The 27,474-nt window shown below is 39.0% G+C and overlaps 1 protein-coding gene across 4 annotated transcripts; it reads right to left on the reverse strand.

Annotated features, from left to right (window-relative positions):
* Nucleotides 1-7,383: 7,383 nt before the first annotated feature.
* Nucleotides 7,384-26,293, reverse strand: LOC122138287 (protein RER1-like). 4 transcript variants are annotated; one of them, XR_006155473.1, is made up of 4 exons: nt 25,354-26,286; nt 7,944-8,079; nt 7,694-7,822; nt 7,384-7,476 (listed from the first exon to the last, which is right to left on the reverse strand). XR_006155473.1 is itself a non-coding variant. In XM_042730273.1 (4 exons), the coding sequence occupies exons 1-4, from the start codon at nt 25,386-25,388 to the stop codon at nt 7,466-7,468; spliced, it is 237 nt and encodes a 78-aa protein (XP_042586207.1). In that variant the 5' UTR covers nt 25,389-26,293; the 3' UTR covers nt 7,385-7,465. The 4 variants fall into 4 exon arrangements, 1 of the variants encoding a protein (XP_042586207.1); XM_042730273.1 differs by having other exon boundaries at nt 7,385-7,476; nt 7,768-7,822; nt 25,354-26,293; XR_006155474.1 differs by having other exon boundaries at nt 7,417-7,476; nt 25,811-26,286.
* Between the last annotated feature and the right edge of the window lie 1,181 nt (nt 26,294-27,474).

Here is a 27,474-nt window from a genome sequence, read left to right on the forward strand (position 1 = left end):
CCATCCATTTAAAGATGAAAGCAAGTTTTGACAGTGCCATTGAGTCAATATTTATACTTAACCTTGTAATTGATTATTCAGCATACTCTCATGGAAATATTTTAGTGAGTTGGTGGCTAAATAGTACGTACATATATATATATATATATATATATATATGTGTAATATATATAATATATATATATGATATATATATATTATATATATATATATATATGTCATTCATATGTTTTCGTACAATCTGTTTGTGCCCCACTGATTGTTAGGTTTAGGTTGGACTTTCATGGGCGTTTAAGGGAAGCACTGATGTATCGGCCAATAATCGGTATCAGCCGAAAAAAGCAATTATTCATACTATTGGCAAATTTTTTAAAAACATTCGATGATCATGGCCAATTACTTTATCCAGTCAATCAAAAGACCAATTACTCTGAAATATGGAAAACATGTTGATATGGGAAAAAAAAGTGTAATTAATCATTCATTTGAAATGAAAAAAAGTAGTACCAAAATATCGGTATCTGTATCGGCTCTAAATGACTGGATATCGGTATCTCCACCTAAATGTGTATCAGTGCATCCCTAGTAGTGTTGTCAAAGATATCGATTTTTTCAATTCTGAAATATCTGAAAGTTTAAATACTCAGTTTATCAATACTTTTTCTGAAGTATTGATATTCCGATACCAGTTGCGCTTTTTTTGCTTTCTCTTCTTTTAGACAGCGGATTCATGCCAAGAAATTGCCACATATGTAAAATGTTTTTCTCTAGTATTTTACCTTTAAAGGTGCTGTATGTAAGTTTCTGACTCTACTAAAGCATAAAAATAACATAATATGTTTGCAGATATTTAAGAAACATGCTAAGTTAACATACTTGTTTATATGAAAAACAGTGCTACAGACAGTTATTCTCCTTTGAAAATGTGCGTTCCAGGCCAGAATGTCATCTTTGTTGTGGTTTATGAAACCCGCTCACTGCCAGTTTACCCAATTGTATTTCGGCACCCCAGGTTGCCAGTTGGCAGAAAACACAGCGCATTTAATTTCATTCATCAGCAACTGTGCTCGTTCCCATTGGTGTCGTCAATCTGGCAACCTGCGTGTGCATCAAGTCTGAGGAGAAGGGGCCGGGTGAAAAAAAAACCCTCTCCAATATTTATAATTTGGACTGCAATACCTAGTTCAATCCTACATACAGCACCTTTAATGTAAAAAATATACATCATTGTCATGTTCTAGCGTAGTTATATTTATCTTTCATTAAAAATCTTAAATGTTATGCCTTTAATATTGTGGCAGTTTTTCCTCATGGTTTCAAAAATGGTATCGAATATCATTTTTTTTTCGAAGTCATAAATTCCAGTTTTGTGACAACTACAAGTTTTTTTTTAGTTTTTTTATCTTACATATTCATACATACCACATAGTATGAATTCATATTAAAGTGCCAACTCATAAAATAACTGTGTTTTCTCATCTATCCAGAAGAATACCTTGAGAATCTTGGAAGTTAAGTTAGTTTGACTGTTGACCTGTTCATAAAAAGACGTTTGAGTTTGGCCAAACATTTGTGTCTGCATTTGCATGAAGTCTACAGTGTGTGTGTGTGCATGCATGTGTGTGTGTGTGTGTGTGTGTCTCTGTTGGAATCTTAAAAATTTTCCTTTCGGTCTTCTAGCCTGACTGAGTCAGTGATGTAATGGTTTAACAGCGTTAAGATAAAGCTCGAAGGCCTCATAAACTCATCTGAATGACTAGGCTGAAGTCAAACACCCAGTGAACTGTGCTTCAAGGTCAAAGCCTCTAAACCCTGACAGTTTTTCCTTGACAAAATCTGGCTTAGACAGCATAACCGGCCACTGTACTAAAGAGGCCCACTGCCATGAGCACAGGGTTGGATGCTGTTCTTCAGAAGAGCCAGCTGAAATCATTCAGTTCAGCTGTTGTGTTAGTTTTCCTAAACTCCTCTGGAACAAATGTGAGGGGACTGAAATAGTGCATTTTCTGCCTTTCATCTGTTAAATGTTTTTTAGAAACTAAATTAGTTAAGTTCCAAGAGACATTCTTTTGTACTCACTTTGACTTTATACGGTTTTAAAATAAATAAATACATATCAATTTAATTAGTAAAAATGTAATGTGGTGTTGCCATCCAGTTAAAAGTAATACAATATTGTTACATCTTGAAACATGTGAGTTATCTTAATTATTAAATATATTTTTAAATATTGAGTTATATAATTAAATATATATTTTCAAGGTAAAATGTACTTCATTTTATACAGATATCGTTGAAAAGTAGAGAAATCACCACATGACTTTTTACTTTACTTTCATTTTACTGAATTAACCTTGCCTAGTGAAGTCATATCTGATCATTTTATCATTATTTTTGCCTGTAAAAACACACTCAACAAAAATGTTCACGCTATACATAAAAAAATGAATAAAAACATTGTAAAATGCATCTGACAGCTGACATCTCAGTGCATCAGCGGGGGAATGACTCCAAACCTGCTTAACAGACTTAAAGCTGATGACTCATATAATGAATCCTGTGCATTCAGAACTTTCTGCTCAGCTCCAGAACCACAATGAGTTACAGAACCTCTGGGAAACACACAGTTTTAAAGGGGTCATATGATGCTGCCAAAAATAACATTATTTAGTGTATTTGGTGTAATGAAATGTGTTTATGTGGTTTAAGGTTAAAAAAAACATTATTTTCCACATACTGTTCATTATTGTTTCTCCTCTATGCCCCGCCTTCTGAAACACGTCGATTTTTACAAAGCTCACCAGTCTGAAAAGCGAGGTGTGCTGTGATTGGCCAGCTATCTCAAGCGTGTGAAGGAAATGTTACACCTCTTAACATATTGTGATGCCTTGTCCGGCTGGAGGGATGAGTCATAAACATAAAACCCTTTATAAATGTGATATAAACATGATTTCTAGTCGTGTCTTCTTTTGGAAGGCAAAAACAAAGTAATTTTGCTTTCTCAACGAAACAGCGTCACACACCGCGGCCTTGAGTGAGCAGAGACCAGAGGCCTAGAGTGAGCCGCGGTTTAGAGTGAGCAGAGGCGGGCGGCTTGAGAACGGTGCGGCCGGCGGATTCTACGAAGGAGCGTACCTTGGTCTTGCAGCAACCACATGTGACGACCCCGGGCTGGACGTCGCTTCGTCCACGGTGAAAGCCGATTCGGCGATCCACAGTGCAAAGTTGATGTATTTTCTCAGTGACCAGCACCAGCCCCAGGCATGACGAAGCCAAAATCGTCCTATTTTTGAAGGCCAAACTAAGTAGTTTTGCTTTCACTGTGAAAGACACAGTGTCTATACGACATGGTGGCGGCGGCAACAACAATACTACAACGAGAATAAAAGTTACGCCTTCTTTATTTGCGTGAACATCTGGGCGGCGTTATGCAGATCTCCCCACATACTGATGTAGAGATGTGGGGGCGTGTTAGAACGAGCCATTTCAGGGGGGTGTGGATGAGTCTTAACTTTGATAAAGAATATCTCTTTGGATTTGAGACTTTAGTCTTTGCAACTTCACAGATCTTCTTTATTCACCCAAGAGCTTTGTAACACTCCAAAAAGAGAGAAAGGAAAATTTGAAATCGCATCATATGACCCCTTTAAAGGAATTACTGTTGTCATATGCCCACATTTATGTCATTCTGCCTGTATGATTTACTTTATTCTGTAGAATATGAAATTAGGTAACATGTAGAATGTTTACAATGCTCTTTTCCATACCACAAAAGCATAAAAAAAATTTAAAATTGCAGACTAATAATAATAACTCGCGATTAATCGCATTCAAAATAAAAGTTTTTGTTTATGAGTCTGGGCCTAACATTTTTTAAGTTCCATGGCAGAAATTGGGTTTGGAACAAAAAGTGAGTAAATTATGAAAGTTATTAAGGAACTTGTATTTTCCGTGATCTCTTGCTTTAATGATCAAAAGACATAAATATGGATTATAAAAACAAAAGAATCAATACAGTTTGGCATCATGTCTGACCTGCTGTTGACAGATTACATACAGGCTTAGGGCAAGATCTTCAATGAATAATGATTTAAATTTTAAACTGTTCCTCACTAAAATGAACACATGATTTCAGAACATTTGTAAAACGTTTTCACGAGTCATTTGATTTACTTTAATGTTACGTTTATGGCTGTATTTGTCACTTTTGCAGCTTGACATCTCTAGTCTCCATCCACTTTCACTATGTGGAAAAGAGCAGCTTTGACATTCTGCTAAACATCTCCTTTATACTTCCACAGAAGAAACTAGGTCGTACAGGTTCTTAGCACCACGAGGGTAAGTAAATGATTACCAAATTTAATTCTGCTGTTAAAAACTAAAGTAAACCTCCTCTGCTGAGGCAGCACAACTCACTCCATGCAGTCAGCAAATATTCAGATGACGCATGAGCGAGAGGAGTGACGCCAGAGGCTCAGAGTCAATAAGGCATCATTACTTATTTATTTTCTTAGTCATAGACCATAAAAGCATCCCCAGCACAAACATTTCATTTGCTGTTTGAACGCATAAAGTCGCTTACCCTCCGCCACAGTCTCCTCCACGGTCACTTGATATCGTCCGATGGAGAAAACGCGTCCGATAAACGCGCCGGACCCCGCGCCGCCCCCCGCAGCGGCTCCAGACGCGGGTCCAGAGCTCACCATCTCCCTACGGGCATCGAAGAACTTCTTCATTGTCCAACCGGCAACACGTTAATACTCATTAAATCATGAAAAACCGCGAGGCTCTCGCGTGCGCGTCGCTCTCCAGCCGGTGGGATGCGCAAAATACAGAAAAGCGCGACTCTCTCTCAATAAAACACAGTCGAGATGGAGACTCCGAGCTCAGCAGACCTTCATCACAATATCAACCAAGTGTTACAGACCCAAAACAACTCGCACTATATCAGAGCGGCAGGATGAGTCACCACTGACACATATCTTCATACTCAAAACAGCAGCTTTTCATAAGAGACGAGATGAGCAGCAGTAGGGATCCTCCTGCCACGCTGTCTTTACTCGTGCACTGCGATTACCGGGAGCACAGCCTTCAGGAGCCGCTCGCTCATTCAATAGCACAGCTGATCCTCGGGAAAAGACGCTTGCTCGAAACCCGGAAGTGCAACGGATCGGCAGGGAAACAGCCGGTTCGACGGGGTTTTCCTGGAGAAAAGTGAGGGATAGCGTTCGCTCATTGCCGGCTGACGGGGTTAAGTTAAGAGAGCTGCCATACACCGGTTGAGAAGAGGAGTAACTTAACGTTAAAGCGCGCGTTAGCACGGACTCAGTCGTGACGCTCCGGTTGTTGTAGTTCCACGGTACACGGTGACGTCAGCGCGGACGTTTCCGATACGCCGCAAAATTATTGTTTTAACATCAAAACAAATTTTAACATATGTGACCCTGGAGCACAAAACCACGGGTATATTTGTAGCAATAGCCAAAAATAAACTGCATGGGTCACAGTTATCGATGTTTCTTTTACGCCAAAAATCATTAGGATAAAATCATGAAGCTATTTTGTAAATGTCCTAACTTAAATATTTCAAAGCTTTTTTTTTTTTTTTTTTTTTTTAGTTAGTAATATGCATTGCTAAGAACTTCATTTGGGCAACTTTAAAGGCGATTATTTTCAATTAGTTTTTATTTATTATTGTTATTTTTTACTTTATATATAATTTTTTATAATTGTATTTATTTATTTATTTTGCACCCTTAGATTCCAGGTTTTCATATAGTTGTATCTCAGCCAAATATTGTCCTATCAAACAATATATCAATGTAAAGCTTATTTATTCAGCTTTCAGATTATGTATAAATCTCAATTTAAAAAAAAAAAAAATGGCCCTTATGACTGGTTTTGTGGTCCAGGGTTACATATATCAAATTTGAAATATAATGACATAACTGACGTTAAATTTATGAGAAACTCGTATAATGGAAGAAAAGTATTATTTAGATGCATTTTGCCAGAACGACACGATGTGTATGAATGCGACATTGCTGCACCCTACAGGAAAATATCTACAATAACACAAAACTAAGTCTGGAAGCGCACTAAAAAAAAAATGGTGTGTAAAGAGTTTTAACTCAGAAATCGATAGTAAATTTCTCAAACAATTACATTTTGTGTAAGAAACAAGAATTTACCAAATTAATTAAACATGACATTTTGAAGTAGGGAAAAAATACTTAAATTTCTTGTTTAAAAGTACTCTGGTTATATTTTTTTTCTTACTAAGAAAAAACCTTTTTTAACAACTTTAACAAGTGAGGATGTGTTTTTTTTTTTTATTTTTTTTTTTTTTTTTTTTTTTTTTTTGCTGACTGTTACATCTACTTATTTATTCCTATATTTTTCTATACTTATATTTGTAACTCCTTCGCTGTCATACCAAACACATCAAACATTTGACAGACAAAAGTTTTTAGCTTTAATAATGGTTATCACTTGCCAAGCTGTGGGCTTGTATGATGGATTCTTTCTAAATGTATCATTGCATGACAACTACGGCCGAAACGTCTTATCCCACCCTCCCTTAGTGTTCAGAATAAAGATAACACTAGTTCTGAGAAAAGCTCAGGCATCTTATGTTTGCAGATGCAGCTGGTTTGATGTTTTGCTATCTAATGCAATGACATTCTTGCATTTTTAAGTGGAAGTGTCTTGTTGGAGCTTCTGTACTATATTTTCAATGTTAAATATTGTAAGATGGTGTTTATTTCAGCACTACAAAAGCTTATAGTTCTTCTTTGTGCATTACAAATAAATATTTGTATGCACCATTACCTTTTATCTTATATTCATTTCTGATTAACCCAAACATAGTATTCTGTAGAGTCATGGTTACATTTTATTTTTGAAGGTCTCCTTGTTACAGTATAATTATACAATTAATTCTGAGTAATATTATGTATTTATTATAGGGTTAGGGTTTGGGGCTATATAATTATGCAATTTTTACTATTTAACAAGGACATTGATAAAAAATCATAATCGATACAACTCAATTCATTCATTAATTAAATGTAAAGAGCAGTGAAGGGACACAGCCTTTTAATAGCATTTGGAGTGAAAAATGTATACTTAGTTATTAAAATCATCTTGTTTTCTCTTAACCAGCAGCACAAGAAACCCTAAAACATGCAATGTCTTTAATCAGGAATTAACAAATCTATTATTTTGTTTTGATGAAGATTAATTTAATACAGTAAAAATGCAATTGCCCCCCCCCCCCCCCCCAAAAAAAGCACTTTGATAGAAAAATCTCATCTCCAATGATTATTGAAGTTCTTTCCATTTGCCTTAAAAAAAAAATCTATATTAGTAGTTATGGCCTAGCACAAAAAAAAAAAAAAAAAAAAAAAAAAAAAACACACCTTCAACCCTCTCCATCCATTTGTAATAGTTAAAGCACTCAACTTTATGTTTCCTCTGTAAAAGAAAAAACATAAAAAGTTACACGATGAAAACATACAGCCGATATTTTTGTATCATACTATTTTAATGGAATGCACGCCCAAACCCCAAACGCTTAAAGGCAGCATTACAGTATCATGTCGCTCAAAAGTTACAACAGGCTTGGCTTTTCCTTACTCAGAAAAAGAAAGAAAGCAAAAGAAAAAAGAAAACCTCAACCCCCTTTACGCACCATTCTTCATTAATAACTTTAATTTCAGGAAGGGGGATTTTAACTAGCAAAGGTTTTCGCTGTGTCTTCCTTGCCTCTGTAAGTCCTCTTCCCATGTGTGAAGGGCAGGTATCTATACTTGATCATGTGCTGCAGAGGAAACACAAACAGTGACAAAGAACTTCAGTTTCAGTGCAAATTAACCTCTATTTTAGGTAACTCAGCTTTGTGAATTAAAATAGCTGGTAAAGAAAAGCGTGCACTTGCGAACCTTGATCTGCCGTTTCATGGTGATGCAGAAGAGCATGATGAAATACATGACGAGGATGGGCCAGAACACCGGCACATTGAAGGCTTCGAAGAACGTGCAAATCATAGCGATGATGATGCCTTTCGTCGCTGAATGCCTGCAACATCAACCAAACGCACGCAGAAATCAACGCACTCGGAAGGAATATACAACATACAGCAAAGAAACCGAGAAAATAACTACAGAAATCCAGGAGTCTTTGAAAACAAAATCTAATGAAGCTATTTACAAAGGATGATCATTATTTGGCATTATCATTGAATTTGCTGATAGGTCCTCCTTTTATTTTGACTGAACTGAGGCTAGGGCTGCATTATAATGAGTAAACCCATTCATTATCAGTTATTGCACTTTCACAAATCAACAGAACATCTACTTGAAAGTTTTGCAATCGCAATCATGAAAGCAAAGGGGCGTGTTACCAATACAAAACAATGCAAATGAAACATTTTCAGGACAAATAACTTGATTTTGAAAGTTATTTCAGTAACAGTTGTGTCAAATAAATATTACATTTACTGTGGCAATATTGTACAAACCCGATTCCAAAAACGTTGGGACACTGTACAAATTGTGAATAAAAAAGGAATGGAATAATTTACAAATCTCATAAACTTATATTTTATTCACAATAGAAAATAGATAACATATCAAATGGTAAAAAAAAGTGAGACATTTTGAAATGTCATGCCAAATATTGGCTCATTTTGGATTTCATGAGAGCTACACATTCCAAAAAAAGTTGGGACAGGTAGCAGTAAGAGGCCGGAAAAGTTAAATGTACATATAAGGAACAGCTGGAGGAGCAATTTGCAACTTATTAGGTCAATTGGCAACATGATTGGGTATAAAAAGAACCTCTCAGAAGCCGTGTTTCCACCGCTGGAACTTTGGGCTGGTACTCGGTGTGTTTCCACCGCAGGAACCAGGATCTAAATAAAGTTCCGGGTACAAAATGCCCCTCAGAAAGTCCCTGCTCGCGAGGTAGTACTTTTTCAAAGGTCCGGAACTTTCGGGGGCGGGACTTGGGCACTGAACATGCTGATTGGTTGAGTTCACGCAGCATTGTGATTTCAACCACCATTTATTCTGATCATTTTCAAAATATTATTGTTATTGTGTCATGAAATGTAGTTTTAAAAGTATTTCTGGTGAGAATGTAGTTGTTTAAAACTCAAATCTGTGGTTTATTTATAAAGACCTATTTAAAAAATGTGTTTCGCTGATTTCGGAGACGATCAGCTCCACGCGATCAGCGGGAGCTCGGTGCTCATGTATCCACCTAGAGCACTCTCAACTCGGCTAGTCCTTCTGACATTTGCCGCTGGCTCTGATATCTCTTTAGTGGTTAAAATATAATTTGTTTTGTGTAAATCTAACAGGTAATCTTTGGTGTTTATTCAATTTATCTATATGTTAAAATGAAAATAAAAAGGAAATTGATATAATATTTACATTGTAATGTAGGCTGTATATATACACATTTCCCTGAACAAAGTACATTTCTGCGGCTATTATTATGTTTAAATGAAAACGAAAGGAGGCAGTGGTTTTTGATATCATAGCCTATTTCGTCTTATTGTAAATATACAGTGAGGAAAATTGCAGTAGCCAAGGCGAGCTGACTGATGTTATCAAGTACGCTGCTGTTTGCAGAATACACCAGACTTGCGTCGTTCTCTTTCATCATCTCGTGTTCGAGATCCACCTATGGGAAGGGCATCCGTACCTTACCTCTGCAGAAGCATCCAATTGCACCAAGTCTGGCTAGACAGACAGAAGCGTGCAGCCAATGCCAGGTAAGGCCCCGCCCCCTTACCTAGGGGCATATAATGGCTGCAGTGCTGATATTCTCCAGTTGACATTTGCTTCTCGCGATTTCTGCACTGACACAGTTCGGTTGGATTACGCTGCTCACTTTCGTGTCTTCAGGATGACATATCGCCTGATCAGGCCCTGAGGATGATGCGGCCCTTCTTGGGGTCTCAGAGGACGAGGCGTTCCCGCCCATCCCGCCCTCTGGCGTTCCCCAGGCTAGTGCCCACGCAGCCCTGCCTCAGTCCATCCTCCTGGAAGTTTGTGAGCGAGCAGCCGCTCGCCTCAACATTGAGTAGCCGGCTCCACAGAGTGCCACCGACCAGGAGAGGGATATTTACGACAGGAAAGTGTTGGGACCTCCTCCCGGTCCGAGGAAACAACTCTTCCCCATCCTTCCAGTGTGCGCTAAGCACATGAGGCACAATTGGAGTGACCCGCTCAATTTCAAACACGACCTCACGGGCCTTGAAGTAAAGGATATGGCAGCTCATGGTATGGGTGACCCCCTGTCAGGCCTTCCTGACAGTGAGAAGCGGCGCATCGCGGGCGCATCAGTGGAGCCCGGCCGGGCTCTCTTCGGCCCCGCCGTCACATTGATGCAACAAAGGTGTGACGACAAAAAGAAGGAGGATGAGGCTTTCAAGTTACGCCTTCCTAGGAAGGCAGCCCCACGCTAGGCACCCCCTGCACGTTTGCCTAACACTCCTGCCATGGGAAGACATTTTCACCAGGGCAAGGAAAGGCCCTGCAACAAACCCCCTCCAAGGCAGAATAACCCACCACCTGCTAAGCCCTGGGGAAAATCGACTCCCGCCACGGTCGCGGGTGGAAGACCATCTAAGCCTACCCCCATCGACTCGAAACATAAGCGGCCTGCCTGATGTTCGGCAGATAGGGGCATCGAGTCCACGTTCACGGGCCACGAGCCCTTTGGACTCTCTTCCTGTCCCAAAACCCCCGTACAAAAGACGAAGGGTCTCCTGCAGATGGATCAGTTCCCCTCCTTTCGAGGCTGCCCAGCCCATGTGTTTAATGAACGTTGTGTGTTCCCCCCTCACATTCAGGGGGTCTGTTGTGAGGAAAAGTGCAGAAGCAGTGTCACCACACCGCATACACTCTGTTCCCCTCACCCAATTAATAAAGGCTTCGGCCCCAGTGTTTCCCCAACACGAAACACACACACAAAAAAACACATTAAAACAAACTAATCAAATGAATTTGTTACGGAGAGAGGATCTCTCTGAAGGAGCGCCACTGGAAGAGCGCAGACTTTTACGCACAGGGAACCCCCCCTGGGGACGGTTATGATGCGGAAAGTTGTGACGACCTTAACAGGCTGGGGCACCAGCCAGGAGGGCAGAACGGTGAACGGTCTGTGGCCGAACAGACTACGTTCAGCGCACATAAATTATTTAGAGCTTATGACTGTATGGAAAGCTCTGAATCATTTTCTGCCTCGCCTGCAGGGACATCATGTGCTCGTACGCTGCGACAATACCACGGCAGTGGCTTATATCAACCGTCAGGGCGACGTGTGCTCGTCGAAACTTCACGCTCTAGCTTACAAGTGGATGTTATGGATGAGATTCAGACAGGCAACCGTAGACCTAATGCCTCACGCGAAAACTACCATTGTCCTATGTTCTTCTCGCTAAAGGACGTGGACGCGCCCCTCTGTGTAGATGCACTGGCCCACCCATGGCCCAGAGTGCTGCTGTATGCTTTTCCTCCCCTGTGCCTGATAATTCCCACACTGGCCAGGGTGAGAGAGCAGGGCCTGTCTCTCATTATGATAACACCCAGGTGGCCCAAAGCACCATGGCTGGCGGAGATAATCCCTCTGTTATATGCCGAGCCGTGGCGCCTCCCCCCCCACACGGACCTATTGCCAAGCGAACGGGGAGATTTATCACCAGCACCTGGACAGGATGGCTCTTTGGGCCTGGCCCGTGAGAGGACCCCACTGGGGCTTTCGCCGCGTGTGATTGCTACTATACAGAATGCCAGGGCCGTTTCTGCGTGCTCAGTTCCTGATATTTTGTGTTTCCTCCAAGACCTCTTGGAAAAAGGTAGATCTTTTTCCACAATTAAGGTCTACCTGGCTGCGATTTCGGCCTGTCATGTGGGCTTTGAGGGCTGAACAGTCGGGCAGCATCCTCTAATCTGCAGATTTATGAAGGGTGCCCATCGGCCCTTGCCAGCCGTCAGGAGAACTGTTCCTGAGTGGGACCTCTCCATGGTGCTGGAGGCTCTGTCTCAATATCCTTTTGAGCCTCTGGGAAGTATTTCCCTAAAGCTGCTGTCTTTCAAGACAGCTTTGCTCTTGGCCTTGGCATCAGCTAAACGTGTCAGTGATTTACATGCACTTTCGGTTCAACCCTCGTACACTAAATTCTCTCTTAGTGGAGATATGGTTTCCCTTAAGCCTAATCTGGTCTTTATGCCGTAGTGCTTCCCTGCGTTCACTTCGGAGGTGTTGGAGCTGTCCGCTTTTCACCCTCCACTTTTTTCCTCCCCGGAGGATGAGAGGCTAAATGCTCTGTGTCCCATCCGTGCTTTACAGACATATATGACCAGGACCAGTGCTTTCCGGAAGAGCGACCAGCTCTTTATTTCATGGGCACCCCCTCATGGAGGGAATCCTATTTCTAAGCAACGCCTCTCACATTGGCCTGTGAATGCTATAGCTTTGGCTTATGAATCAAAGGGAATGCAGCCACCAGGGGACATCAGAGCTCATTCCACGAGGGGCATTGCCACCTTTGGGCTTTGTTTAGGGGAGTGTCACTGCAGGACATCTGCTCCGCTGCCAGTTAAGCTTCTCCTCATACTTTTGTGCGTTATTACCGGCTGGATGTCACCAGTATCTCAGTAGCACATTCGGTTTTAGGGGTGGGGTCTTCTTAGCCCTTCCCTGCAACCCCGTTGGAAGTGACGAATAAGAAGTGAATGGACTAGCTGGCCATGCACATTCCTGTCACTAAGCATGAATTTCCATTCCTTTTCTGGGTGTATTTATATGCACATTGGTTATCGTGTGTGATGCATACATGTTTCATGTGCTGCATGTGCACAGCAGTCATGTGTGTGCATCAGTATTGTAGGTTCATGAGTATGGGACGTGTCAGGCACCGCCTCCCTGGGGCGACCGTCCTTCTCTGGCTTTCAGAACCTCACTGTGAGTGTATTGGGCAATGGGGGAGCTGTCCATGTCTCTCCCATAGGTGGATCTCGAACATGAGATGATGAAAGAGAACAATAGGTAACTGTCGTAACCCCGGTTCTCTGAAACATTGAGTGGAGAGATCCACCAGCTTTCCCCCGGTTGCCACACGAGAAGTGAATATACTTACTGGAGAATAGCAGCGCTGCAGCCGTTATATGTCCCTAGGTAAGGGGGCGGGGCCTTACCTGGCATTGGCTGCGCTCTTCTGTCTGTCTAGCCAGACTTGGTGCAATTGGATGCTTCTGCAGAGGTCAGGTACGGATGCCCTTCCCATAGGTGGATCTCTCCACTCGATGTTTCAGAGAACCGGGGTTACGACAGTAACCTATAGAGATCGCTAAGACATGTGACCAACTGGGCGGCAACGTCATCAGAACGCAAAGAATTATGGGTATGTTTGGCCAGTTTACATGGGTTGGTATAACAGGCTAGTGTTCTGGCATGAAAATAATGAAAAATTAGCATGAAAAACAGAATATAATCGTACAAAATGCAGCGGACTAAAGAAAACATTGTTGGACCATACCGCCTAAAACTAAATCCTAATGCAAAGACGAGATATGACGAGAAAAAAAAGGGAATCAAAGGACTGGATCCTTACGAGCAGAGCGACTGGTCAGGGGACGTCAAACTTTTGCCGAACTTCCAGCACCCATATATATACAACTACATGATACTAAGTGTTAGTGCATACACACACAAAGTTTTCTATGGACTTTTTAATAATGTAAATGTATTCATCTAAATGTGTTTACATGTTAAATATGTAAAGAAACTGAAATTAAGTTGGATTGTTACTAATATTTAAGTTATGTAATTGTTTTTGCAACCAAAGAACACTGATTTTGCACAATTATTCCTTAATACAGATAAAGGAGGCAGAATTTCATTCAGTCTTTGTGTATTTTATTTACAGACATGGCTAAAAATCATTACATGTGAGAAGAGACATTACAAAATCTTTTGGAAAACAATAAACATTTACATATTAGATGTGAGCATGGTATATAATTCTCCAAAAGGGCTTGAACCGGTCTGTGTTCGTAGCTTTGACCTCAGTATGGCCGAGGTACAGAGAAGGGGTCCAGTCAGGATCACACTCCAACATTTCATAGGCAGGTTTGCCTGCAAACACAGTCAACAAATAAATTGCTATGTAGCCTAGATGTACAACATTTAAAACTGATTAACCTTACGCTTTAGTACGTTGGTAACTTAAGCTAATGGTCTGGTTAAGTCAAACAAAACACGCTGGTTTTTGACCACAACATAACATTTACAGAGAGTAATTGTAACTTACCTTTGTGAAAATGCTTTGAACACACCATCGTGTGTGGTGGAGTGTTATCGAAGGTAATCTTGGGCTCCTTACTGCTGCTATCAATGCCATTCGTCAACTATTTGTCACCTCTGAAACATGGCTTGTACTATTATTTTTCCACGCTGGAAAACGATAAAAGGATATTCCGTTCTTAAGCTTTACGCCACTTCTATTCCAGTTTAACGTTCTTCCCTCCATGTATAGAAGTCTGGCGCGTTATGTTTGTGCCGCGGTTTCCCAAAATGCTTTGCGTTTACCACTGGGAATACGTCATGATGACGACACATTAGCAATCTCTATTGTTTCGTCCGCGGGAGATCACACCAGGGGGCAAGGAAGGTCTTCTTCTTCTTCTTCTTCTTCTCTAGTATTAATGGCGGGTCGCAACCAATTTTTTCCGGTGCATACCGCCACCTACTGTACCGGAGTGTGTAATTCATGGTTTTAGTATTTCAGGTTACCTTTTACTGATCCAAAAAAAAAAAAAAAATTGGGGGGGGCCCTATATTTTATGGTCTAATCCTGTAGATTTAAGAAAGTTAAAGAGAGCTTCGTAACACTCCCATGTTTCCTCACTTATCCCCAGTATCCCTTCTAAATTCCATCCCCGTCCTAATTCACATATCTTATCACGCAAGATGTTCCTCTCACAATCAAATTTACTACACTTCATTATGACATGCTCGACATTTTCAGGAACATTACATACCTCACATTTATCAGACACACATTTTGTCATTAAATACAGCGTTGATTTTAACCCAGTATGTCCAAGCCTTAATCTTGAAAAGATCACTTCATCTCTTCTATATTTCCCTTTGAAACCCTTCACTTTAATAGATTTCTGAATGCTGTAATAGTGTCTCCCTTTATTGTCTGTGTCCCACTTGTTCTGCCATTCGTCACTCACTGCTTTTCTAATTAATGATTTGGCCTCTCCTTTTCCAAAGGGAACTTTCATTATTTCATCATCTTTTAGTTTTAATGCTGTCTTTGCAATCTCATCAGCTTTTTAATTTCCCACAACACCAACATGAGCCGGGACCCAAACAAATTGTACATCACCACCAGTTCTTTGTATTCTCAGCATTATTGTATATATTTCAATCAATAAATCATCTCTTGAGGTCTTTTTGGAATTTAAACTAAACAGGGCAGCAGTGGAGTCTGAACAAATGACAACTCTCTCTGGCCTCACCTCTTCTATCCACTGTAACCCTAAAATAATAGCAACCATTTCTGCTGTATATACAGATAATTTATTATTAATTCTTTTACATATACCTACATCAAACTCTGGTATATATACTCCTGATCCTACATGTTCTGTCCCTGGATCTTTTGATCCGTCAGTAAATATTAGCATATAATTAAAATAATTCCTCTTCACATAATCTTCAAACAAATATCCTATATTATTCATATTACTTTCATTCCATTCTTTCTTCTTCTCTAGAAGTTTCAAGTCCACATTGGGCACAGGAAATATCCATGGAGGAACATTACCCCATACAGTATTTGGTCCATATTCAATTTTATTTAATCCATATTGTTCTGCTACTGTATTAATATTCCAACCAAATCCTTTTCCTTTAAGTTGTGTTGTATATTCCCAACAATCACACAGAACATTTGCTGCCGGTTGTTCCTCCCCAGATCCTTGTAACTTGATCCAATAAGCTAAAGATAGCTTAGATCGTCTTAAATATAATGGCAATTCATCAGCTTCTACCAGTAGTGCATTAGTAGGGGTTGTTTTCACTGCACCTATACTGAGTCTTAAAGCTCTAAACTGTATTCTGTCTAATGTTCTTAACATACTCTTGGCTGCTGCTCCATATACCATACACCCATAATCAATACACGATCGTATTAAGGCCCTATAAATATCTAGTAGTGATTGTTTATCAGCTCCCCATTGATAGCCAGAGACTGACCTCATGAGATTTAGTACCTTTTTACATTTTGTTTCAACCTGTTTAATATGATTCTTCCATATACATTTCTCATCAAACCACAATCCTAAATACTTGAACTCTTTCACTCTTTCCATATTTTGTCCATACAATTTAAACTGTATATTATTAACCCTTCTCTTTCTGGTAAATATCATATAACAAGATTTTATAACTGACATCTTAAATCCCCAATCATATGACCATCTTTCAACTTTTAATATTGCATTCTGAATACTATTAGTCACATGTCTAATGTTTTTCCCTCTTTTCCATATAGCCCCATCATCTGCATAAAGTAATGATCCTGTGTCCCTATCAATATTTATAAAAATATCATTTATCATGATATTAAATAGAATAGGACTTATAGCACTCCCTTGAGGGATACCATTTTCAATATCAAAGTACTCCGACAAAGCATCCCCAACCTTTACACGGAAAGTTCGGTTAGACAGGAAATCTAACACCCAGTTGTATAGCCTTCCGCCAATACCCATTTTATGCATTTTAATCAATAATCCTTCTCTCCACATTGAATCATAAGCTTTTTCAATATCAAAATATACTATAGCCGTGATCTCTTTCATACTAATCGCCTTTTCTGCCTCATTGCTAACTTTAACCAAAGCATCTACCGTTGATCTTCCTTTACGAAATCCACTTTGGTATTTATTTAGCAGTCCTCTTTGCTCTAAATAATATGTCAATCTACAAACAATTATCTTTTCCATCCATTTACATAGATGTGATGTTAAGGCTATAGGTCTGTAGTTTCCTGCATTAGTTAAGTCTTTACCTGACTTACCAAAAGGTAGTATCAATGCACTTTTCCAACTATCAGGCATTACACCCTTCTCTCCATATTTTATTAAACAGTTTTAGAATAATTTCCAATACTTCTTTTGGTAATTGTCTAAACATAGCATAGCATAGTCGATCTTGCCCTGGAGCCGTATATCCACTTCCCTCTAAGGCCATTTTTAACTCATGTAATGATAAATCCATGTCAAGTGCCGAATCATCACTATCTTTTTTCTTAGTTTCCTCACTATTTGTTCTTAAAATATCCTTTTTCCGTTGTTTATGTATTTCGTCTAAATGACTCCCACTATGTACACTTGCAAACTTCTTACCTATTAGCTCAGCTTTCTCCTTATTTGTAATTGCCTGATGTTCTCCCTCTATCAGAACTGGGATTTTAACTGATTTTCTTTTCCCACTCATCTTTTTGATCATTGCCCAAATGTCACCCAAATTAACTTCTCTGCCAATGGAGGAGCAGAATTGCCTCCATGCATTCCTCTTGGATGACTTAATTACTTTACGTGCTATAGCTCTCTTTCTTTGATAATCAATTAAATTATCTTGGTTCAAATTCTTTCTTAGACATCTGAATGCACGATTTCTATCTTTTATAGCATTTTTACACTCATTGTTCCACCATGGAACTATTTTCTTTTTCTCATTCACTATACTCATAGGGATACTGATTGTTGCGGCATTAATAATCATGGAAGTCACTTCTACTGCGCAACTATTTACATCATCCTCCATCGATATTCTTTCAGAATACTCAATACAAAGTTCTTTGAATTTTTCCCAGTTAGCTTTAGGAAAACACCATCTCTCTATTACATATCCCTCCTGAACATACATATCAAAGTTCATGGAACACAAAATTGGAAAGTGATCACTCCCTATGTTGTTGTCATTCTTAACATTCCATTCACATAAATTACTCATATTTACAGAGACTAAAGTAAGATCTATACAAGAAACTGAGTTTCTTGTAACATTAACCCTGGTACCTCTTCCATCATTAAGGCAAGCAAGTAATCTCTCCTCAATTAGTTCTTCCACTACTTCTCCATTTGTGTCTGTATAATCACTTCCCCACAGAGTATTGTGAGCATTAAAGTCGCCACACCATATTTCTCTTCTATCAACACTTTCTGAGATTTCATGGAATGTTTGCTTTGATAATTTCTTACACGGGTTATAAAAAATTGACTACTTTGATATTTCCTCTGGGACTACACATTTCTATTACTATACATTCATACTCATTTGGGACAGTTATCCTTCTGTATGCCAAAGTATCCTTAATAAATGTTATACATCCTCCACCTTGTGTTCCAATTCTGTCACATCTAACCGAACTGTAACCTGATATTACAAAGTCCAAATGAGGTCTTAACCAAGTTTCTTGTATACACATAACATCAGGTCTAACTTCCAGATCAGCTACAACCTTCTTGAACTCTTGACCATTTGCAACTAAGCTTCTGGCGTTCCATTGGAGGATATGAAATACCATAATGAGGTTAATCACCTTGAGACATTCCATTATTTGGGTTCAACATCTCATGAATCATTTCAGCTGTAACTTCAGTGATCCCCAGTATTTCTATGGCTGCCTCTACTATTGTCTTGATTCTATCACTTTTTTTTTCTTTTGCTGTATTGCCACATTGACAGTCTTACAGATGAAAGCAATAAATTTGGTTTTACCCACAATCAGCGTGTCTTCATTAATCTCTCTTATCCATGGATTTATTTTGGTTTGCCTCTGACTTGACGTTGGAGATGAAATCTCAATTATTCTTCTGTTCTCAGATTCTTTTGCTTTATTTATTACTTGTACCACACTGGGTCTGTATATTTCACTTTCCTTAACTTTTTTTGCTGCATCGGCATAAGACACCTGATTAGTTACTTTATATTTCTGGACCTCTCTCTTGCTTGTCTTTGTACAGGGCATCCTCCAAAAGCAGCGCTATGCTCACCACCACAATTACAGCATTTTACTTTTGTATCCTGAACACAATTTCCATACTCATGTTCACCTCCACATCTAGCACATCTTTGTTTTCCTTTACATTGACCAGCAGTATGTCCCATTCTTTGACATTTGAAACAACGAAGTGGTGCTGGGATAAACTCTCTTACATCATAACTCAAATATCCCAATCTTACCCTCTTTGGCATCTCTTTTTCAAATTCTAGCTTTACTGATAGGCTATCAGTTTTCACCCCTTTTCTTTGTGTTTGTAGTCTTGTGGCTTTCACAACTTTCCCTCCTTTCACTTCTTGAGTTATCTCCTCCATTGTTATTGCCAAAGGTACATCATAGATAACACCTCTAAGCTTTGCTGCATTCCCAGGGATATGAGCACTGATCCTTTCCCCATTAAGTGTTTCTGCTCTGAGAAATCTATCTCTTTGCAGTTGACCTGTAGCAAAGACCAGCAGCCTTCTATTGTTCAAATATTTAGCAAACTTGATCTTACCCATTTCTTTCTCAATTGCTTTTGTTAGTTTTAGTGGGGTGAAAATGTCCCCCTTCTTTTTTGAACGTTATCATCACTTTCCATTCAGTTTGTTCGTTCTCTTTTTTCCCATTTATAATTATAGACTTCACTTTTTTGGACTTGTCACTCACGTCCACGTCATCATTGGAACTTCCAGAACTATCACACCTTCCTTTCCTCTTATTATTTACTTCCTGCCATGACATACTATCACTATCTCCATCCGTACTTTTACCCATGATAATTACATTCACGGTACAGTTGTTGCTAATTCCAGCGATAAAAGCCAAGAATATCGTTCAATGCACCGAGCCAAAACCAGACGTTTTTCTCCCGGTGAAAGAACGACTTAACGGCGGAGCGTCTCTCGGAAGTTGAAGTCGGCCGCGTGCCGCCATCTTGTAGCAGAACTTCACTTGCGTTAGCTTTTTTTTTTTTTTTTTTTTTTTTTATTGCATTTTTTTTTTTTTTTTTTTTTTTTATTGGAAAAATACAGAAAAAAATAAAAAAAAAAAAAAATAAAAATAAAAAAAAAATATTAATATTAATAATTGCCAGGGTTACAAATACACAAATGCAAAATACAACCATTGAGTTGAAATAAAACTAAATAGACCAAACAAACAATAAAAGGCTTTGACATTTCACAAAATTTTAAAAGTGTTCAACAAATACACGGTTTTAACAGCTTTTTTGTTTGTACTGTCCTTAATGGAAACCATATAATTTTCTAATTCTTTCAATACCACAGAAAAAAAAGGTTTCTGATTAGTAAATTTACACCGATGAATATGAAACTTCACTAAAATAATCAAAAGATTAATAATATACGCTTCCCTTTCCATACTCTTTTCATATTGTAAAAAACCAAATATTACATGTTCGTATAACAAAAGAAAATTACATTCCAATTTATTATTTATAAATTTAGAAACTTCCCACCACAACCTTTTGGTATATTGACAGTGCCAGAAAATATGAGGTATGGTTTCTGGTTGCAAAAAACAAAATGAACAATTTACATCTATGTCTTTGTTAAATTTGGATAGAAAATGTTTAGCAGGGTAAAATTTATGCAGTATCTTAAATGAAATTTCCTTGACCTTATTTGTAACAATATATTTATTAGGTAACAACCAGACCTTATTCCAATTAATAGTTCCAATAAACCTTGACCAATAGGAAATGACATGTGGTTTAATGACTAGTTCTTTTTGAAAAAGGGAACGTATAGCCTTATTATTTTTGCTTGTCGAAAAACAAACTTTACCACAAATCGTATCAGCTAGCTGCAAATAGAGAGACACGTTTAGAGTATGAAATACCTCTACATAAAGAAACAACACTCAAAGAGATAGCACCAATTACAGAGGCAAATTCTTTAGGGGAAACAGGGAGGTTGAAGTATGAAAGAATCATAAGTCATTAAATACCCCTGATAATTCAACAACTGACCAACCACAAGAATGCCCTCATCAAACCAAGTTTTCAAAAATATACTCTTATGTTTGTACAAAATATTACAATTATTCCAGATGTAATAATAATGTGGAGAAAAATTATGTTTGTAAATTAACTTCCAAGCCAAAAGTGCTTGCCTGTGAAAAGCTGACAGTTTAACTGGAAGTTTCTCGATTCTGTAATCACACATAAGCAAAAATGAAAGGCCACCAAGTTTGTCAAAAACCGATTTAGAAATCATATTCCACATAGAATCAGTGTTTTTTAGAAAATATTTCAACCAGTTAATTTTGAAAGTGTTATTTAACGTAGAAAAATCTAAATAATCAAGCCCTCCATTTTTATAAGAATTAACAATTACAGATTTTCTAATATAGTGTATACGGTTTTTCCACAAAAAATTCAGCATAATTTGATCAATTATCTTATTTATTTTATTATCTTAGTGTATTGAGGAAGCTATATAAGTAAGTCTAGAAATACCTTCCGCTTTAGTCAGCAGAACATGACCTTTGAGAGACAAGTCCCTCTGCAACCAAATATTAAATCTATTCTTTACTTTTTTAATCACCGGATCGAAATTTTGTGATATTCTCTCCTGCTCATTTTTAGTAATAACCATTCACTTGCGTTAGCATCCCATTGACTCCCATTCATTTTTGCGTCACTTTGACAGCGAATAACTTTACATCTGAGGCGTTTAAAGACTCCATTTGTCCATTATTTATTTCTAAAGATACACGACAATGTATAAAGGGCTCCATTACCTCCTATGTTACATTATGGCCCCGTAGAAACAGTTTTTGTAAAAATAGGCTAACGATTGCGTCATAACCACTCGACTCTCTGTCGCACAGTAGAGAAATTACCGTACAGACAGGAGGAGAAGCTCGCAGGCAATCGGGGAGACGTCAAGAGATTGGCGTACTGGCGTTACATTTTAAAATACTATACAAAATAATTAATTAAAATACTTACTCCTGCTCACTCACGCCAAAGAACTCCCCGCTCAAACTCTCCGTCTCTGCAAGGTTAACGATGGCAGTTTGCACGCACAGCTACTAGAAGATTTACATCTGTCTTTGTTGCTGACGTCATCAAGCTTAGTTTGAGTCTGCGCGTCAGAAACGGAAGTTCTAAAAATCGCTAAAAACGGGCTTCACTTGTCTCAATTGAGTTCCAATGGGGTCGCTGTGTCCATTTCTTTTACTGTCTATGGATCACACTCCCGAGTCAAACTCGCAAAGTCCAAACTACTCCGAGGTGGGTAGCAACGAGTTACATTTACTTGGTTACATTTACTTAAATAAATTTTTTGGGTAACTAATACTTTTGGAGTATATTTAAAGATGGGTACTTTTACTCTTACTTAAGTAAATGTTTGGGGGAAAATCTGTACTTTTACTTCGTTACTGTGGGTGACGCTCCTCCCGTTACTTTATTTTAATGCAATATAAATTATAAATTCTTCAGTTTATTCCAAACGCGGCGTACTTTTCTCTGGGCAATGAGCGATTCCCATTCGCGAATGATTCATTCTTTTGAGTCAATTCTATTCAAAGGCTTGATCAAACCAGTTGGAAAACCAGTGAATTGGTTCGTGAATCAGTTTGAATGATTTATTCAGTTCCCTGCCGTGCGCGCTGAGTGTCTGAAGCGCTTCACTCAGAGTTGTAACAGAAAGTTTAGGATCATCAAGAGCGTTAAGACGTGGCTTCGGATCTGCACTGAATTTAAAGCAAATCTGCAAAGGCTATTGTTTGCTTGCGATGAAGATCTTTATTAGATGAACACTGCGTGTGCTGTCTACAGTTCGACAGGTATAACTTAGGCTACACTCGATTACAGTACACGATACCACTATGACATTAGTTTGTTGTACGTGTAACTTATAACAGAGGGGAGCCAAGTTGAATGCAGCTTCCAAAAGACAAAAAATAGCCGATTAATATTTTCTATATTTGCAATCACACCGGCCTGAGAACGTTCAGCGCGTCATATCATCAGCTGCTAAATTCAGATGTGCGTTCGCTGGCTGGCGCTGAGCCAGAGACAGACGCGTTTTTACAGCACTGCGCATTATAATCAATCACACAAGATTCTGTTGAGCTTATGAATGCAATGGCCAATCAGAGGTGTTCCGATGAGTCATCGCTAAAATCCCGGTGCTTCCTTCACTCGCTCGCTGACTGAATACCTCTTTCTGGCGAATTATCTTGTCAGAAACAACAAAGTGCAGATGTGTGCGCGAATTTATAAATAAGATATTGATTTCACAGTGTTAACAGTTTCAGTGATTTTAATGGGAGTTTTTGAGAGTGATTGAACGCTAGATTGTCAGTGAAAATGTTCTTTTATAATGTAAATGTTAGTAGCCATTTTTTGTATCACATTAACTTTCAATGTTATATTCACATTTAATATAAAGTCAGTCGTATTAAAAATATGTTATGGCATGACACCCATATCTGTTACTTAAGTAAACAGACAGGTTTTTATGCATAGTTAATAGATTATATTATTAGGCTACTGACCATCGCATATTATCTAACAATCTATGAAGGTGAGAATCGAGATATTTCATGATAAAGGTTCATGTGTCTGGGAATGTTTCTAATAAAAATGAAAAAAAAAAAATGCTTATTAATTTGCCAATATGCTGTTGTAGCTCCTGTGTGTCACATGACGACCCCCCCCCCCACTCGTGCCCCCTCATAAATAATGAGTGCATGACTCCCCTGCTTATACATTAAATAAAATATTATTTTTACATTAAATAGGCTGTCACAGAGTATGAAATAAATACCCTCCAAACCCGCGTTAGCTCTGTTCCAGGAGGAATGCCTTCGCCTAGACACAATTAATATTGATATTTCCACATATTTATGCTTGCAGAAATAAACATTTGTTTATATTTTGCAGAACAGACAGAAGAATCAATGTCAATGTGCATTTGGTTCGTTATGTTCAGATGTTCAGTAACTTAGCGGTCATGTGAGGAGTTTTCACTCTTCTCTGTATCAGAGGTTATTTATACATGTATAATACATACTTTAAAATATTATTTATTTCAGTGATGCAAATCAGAATTTTCATCAGCTGTTACTCCAGTTTTTAGAGTCATGATCTTTCAAAAAATAATTCTAATATATTGATTTATTACCAGTGCAGGAAACAGTTCTGCTGCTTAATATTTTTTGAACCTGTGACATTTTGTTTAGGATTATTTGATGAATAAAAAGATAAAGAGAGCATCACTGATAGTAGATCAACATATTGGAATGATTTCTGAAGGATTATGTGACACTGACGACTGGAGTAAAGGCTGACACACACACACACACACACACACACACATTACATACATTTTATCTATATATCTAAATAAAATAGACTATAGATATTCAGTATATGACCCAAAGTAAATAGTAACTAACTACTTGAGTAGGTTTTTTATTTGTTTGTTTGTTTGTTTTTTTTTACCCAAAACTTTTTTTTACTCTTACTCAAGTAACTATTCAGACTAGTAATTTTACTTGAGTAAATATTTCTATAAGTACTTTTACTTTTACTTGAGTAAATATTTCTATAAGTACTTTTGCTTGAGTACAGTTTTGGGTACTCTACCCACCTCTGGAGATGCTGAGGATGCAAGTCCGAAATTTGCTACTTTGTATTGAGAAACGCGCGCGGGCTTACGTCACCAGACTATTTGCCTAATCTTCACTGTACTTCAGACCGCGGTGGAAACACAGAAAGCAACAGGTCTGTGTGGGAAAATAGTTTCTGGGGAAAAAAGTTCCTGGTAATTGCGGTGGAGACGCGGCAAGAGTGGCAGTGTCTCTCAAGTCAAGATGGGCAGAGGATCAGCAATTCCCCCAATGCTGCGGCAAAAAATAGTGGAGCAATATCAGAAAGGAGTTTCTCAGAGAAAAATTGCAAAGAGTTTGAAGTTATCATCATCTACAGTGCATAATATCATCCAAAGGGTCAAAGAATCGGGAACAATCTCTGTGCGAACGGGTCAAGGGCGGAAAACCATACTGGATGCCCGTGATCTTCGGGCCCTTAGACGGCACTGCCTCACATACAGGAATGCTACTGTAATGGAAATCACAACATGGGCTCAGGAACACTTCCAGAAAACATTGTCGGTGAACACAATCCACCGTGCCATTCGCCGTTGCGGTCTAAAACTCTATAGGTCAAAAAAGAAGCCACATCGCCGGGCTACCTAGCATAGAGTAGGTGCGCTCGTTTTCTAGCTCCCACTAACCTTTTCTGAATATCCTGTTTAAACCCTACTTTCATCGTTTAGCTGTGAATATATTGCCGATAACACCAACACTGCGTTCGGAATTATACCCAGATCCACGAAAAATGCAAAGAGTGCAGAGTCAGAGACGTCCTCGGACAGCGTTAGCAGTGATGCTAATGTTAGCTTTTCGGCTACATCCATTTCGGCGCTGCTTCAGCAGCACAGAGCCGCCGAGTTCAGGTCATCGTTCGCCAGCATGGACACCAAGATAGACAAGCTCCAGGCTACTGTCTCGGGACAGGGACAACGTATTACCGATCTCGAGTCGAATTAGGAAGCTATCTGCGGACGCCTGGAGCAACTTGAAGCTATGTGCTCTTTACTGCAAGAAGATAACAATTCGCTGAAGTCTAAACTGTCGGGTTTGGAAGGAGAAGTAACGTTAGGGGACAGAACGTGCGTATTGTGGGTCTACCAGAGTTAGTCGGCTTTTCTCCCAACTTCTCTTTGAGGTTTTTGGTGATCAAGTTCTCCCCCGGAGCTGGACAGAGCTCATCGCACTTGGGCACCCAAACCTGTCCCGCGCGAGAGACTGTGTCCCTTCATCATCCGCACCAGATTAAAGACTTGATCAGGAGGGAGGCTCGGAAACAGGGCGAGCTGGAGCACCATGGCCACAAGCTTCGGTTCAGTGAAGATCACAGCGCGGAAGTTTTGAAGCAGCGGGCTGAACACAAGGGGGTCCTCCTGGCTCCGACCCTCGCTCCTCGTCCCTGAGAAGCTGCGCATCACTCTCCAGACCGGCGAGAGGATGCGGTCGCGGTCCATCTCTGAGGCTCTTTGGGTGTGAGTCCGTAGTAAATTCGATCGCCTGTGTGAGCATACCACTGTTCTGTTCATATTCCCAGACTCATGTTACTTAACTATTTGACGGACCGCTAAAACTTCTCTCCTTTATAAGAAGAAAATAAAAAATAAGAAAATCAGATGGGTGAGCGTGACCTTTTTTTTTTTTTTTTGCTTGTATTGCATTGCCTGATTCACGCCCTTTTATTTATTTCTATCTTTTATTTAATTTTATCTTTATTTGAAATCAGCTGGATGAGTGTGACAATTTTTTTTTCCTTGTGCCATTTTGACTGCCTGCTTAATTCACGTTTTTATTGGTTATTCGTATTTTAAATCGGCTGGATGAGCGTGACCATTTTATTATATTATATACAGATTGACTCATTCACGCTTTTGTTGGTATTTGAATATGTCTGCTGTCTGCTGTAGGGTGAATTGCAGGATCTATGTGGGAGCTAGCACAGATCTGGACGTGAAGCCGGGATGTTTGGTGTGAGAGCAGTAAAGGTCCTTCGGGTTTTGCGGTTTATAGCAATATACGGGGTGGGGTTAAGGTGGGATGGGTTGATGTTAACTGAGTGTTTAGCTGATAAGCTACCACCTGCTGTATTTTCAGTGTTTTTTTTTTTGTTTTTGTTTTTTAATGTTTTCACCTTTTTCTTTTTTTTTTTTCTTTTTTTTTTCCTCGTTACTTTGCTTACGACGGCGTTTTAGTGCCAGTTTGAAAAAAAAAAAATCTAAGATTACGAGAATAAAGTCGAAATGTTTCGAGAATTTAAATAGTAGAAATTAAAGTTCTATTATTTTGAGAGTATGCCTTTACCGCACATGTAAACGTCCCGGATTGAGAGCACCGGGAGAAGTTGCAGGCCACCGGGATTGATTTGAATATTGTTGCGTCCGAGCGCTGCATCATCTTACTGGGATGATATCAAGAATATGATTTTAATTAACAGACTGAACAGGAACAACTTTTTATCTTAACATCAGCTCACACACCCAATCGACATTCCTGTGCTGTAGCTCTCTTATTTAACGCTTTTGTTAATACACTAAATATATGTGGGATTATTAGCAGAAATACTGTGCCATACTCGCGGGGACAGTATGCTTGGAAATATTATTTCATATCTTCCATTGCATTCGTTATTTGTAGTGCGCCAGCCACCCAACAGCAATAAGATTCGTGCTCTTGATTGACCTACTCTTAATGTCTCAGCTTTCAAAATCAGTTTTATAGCGAAACACAAATTATGTGTCTTACAATAATGTGTTTTCAACCTCTTTAAA

The sequence above is a fragment of the Cyprinus carpio genome, chromosome B8 (assembly GCF_018340385.1).
Source record: "Cyprinus carpio isolate SPL01 chromosome B8, ASM1834038v1, whole genome shotgun sequence".
Taxonomy (NCBI): domain Eukaryota; kingdom Metazoa; phylum Chordata; class Actinopteri; order Cypriniformes; family Cyprinidae; genus Cyprinus; species Cyprinus carpio.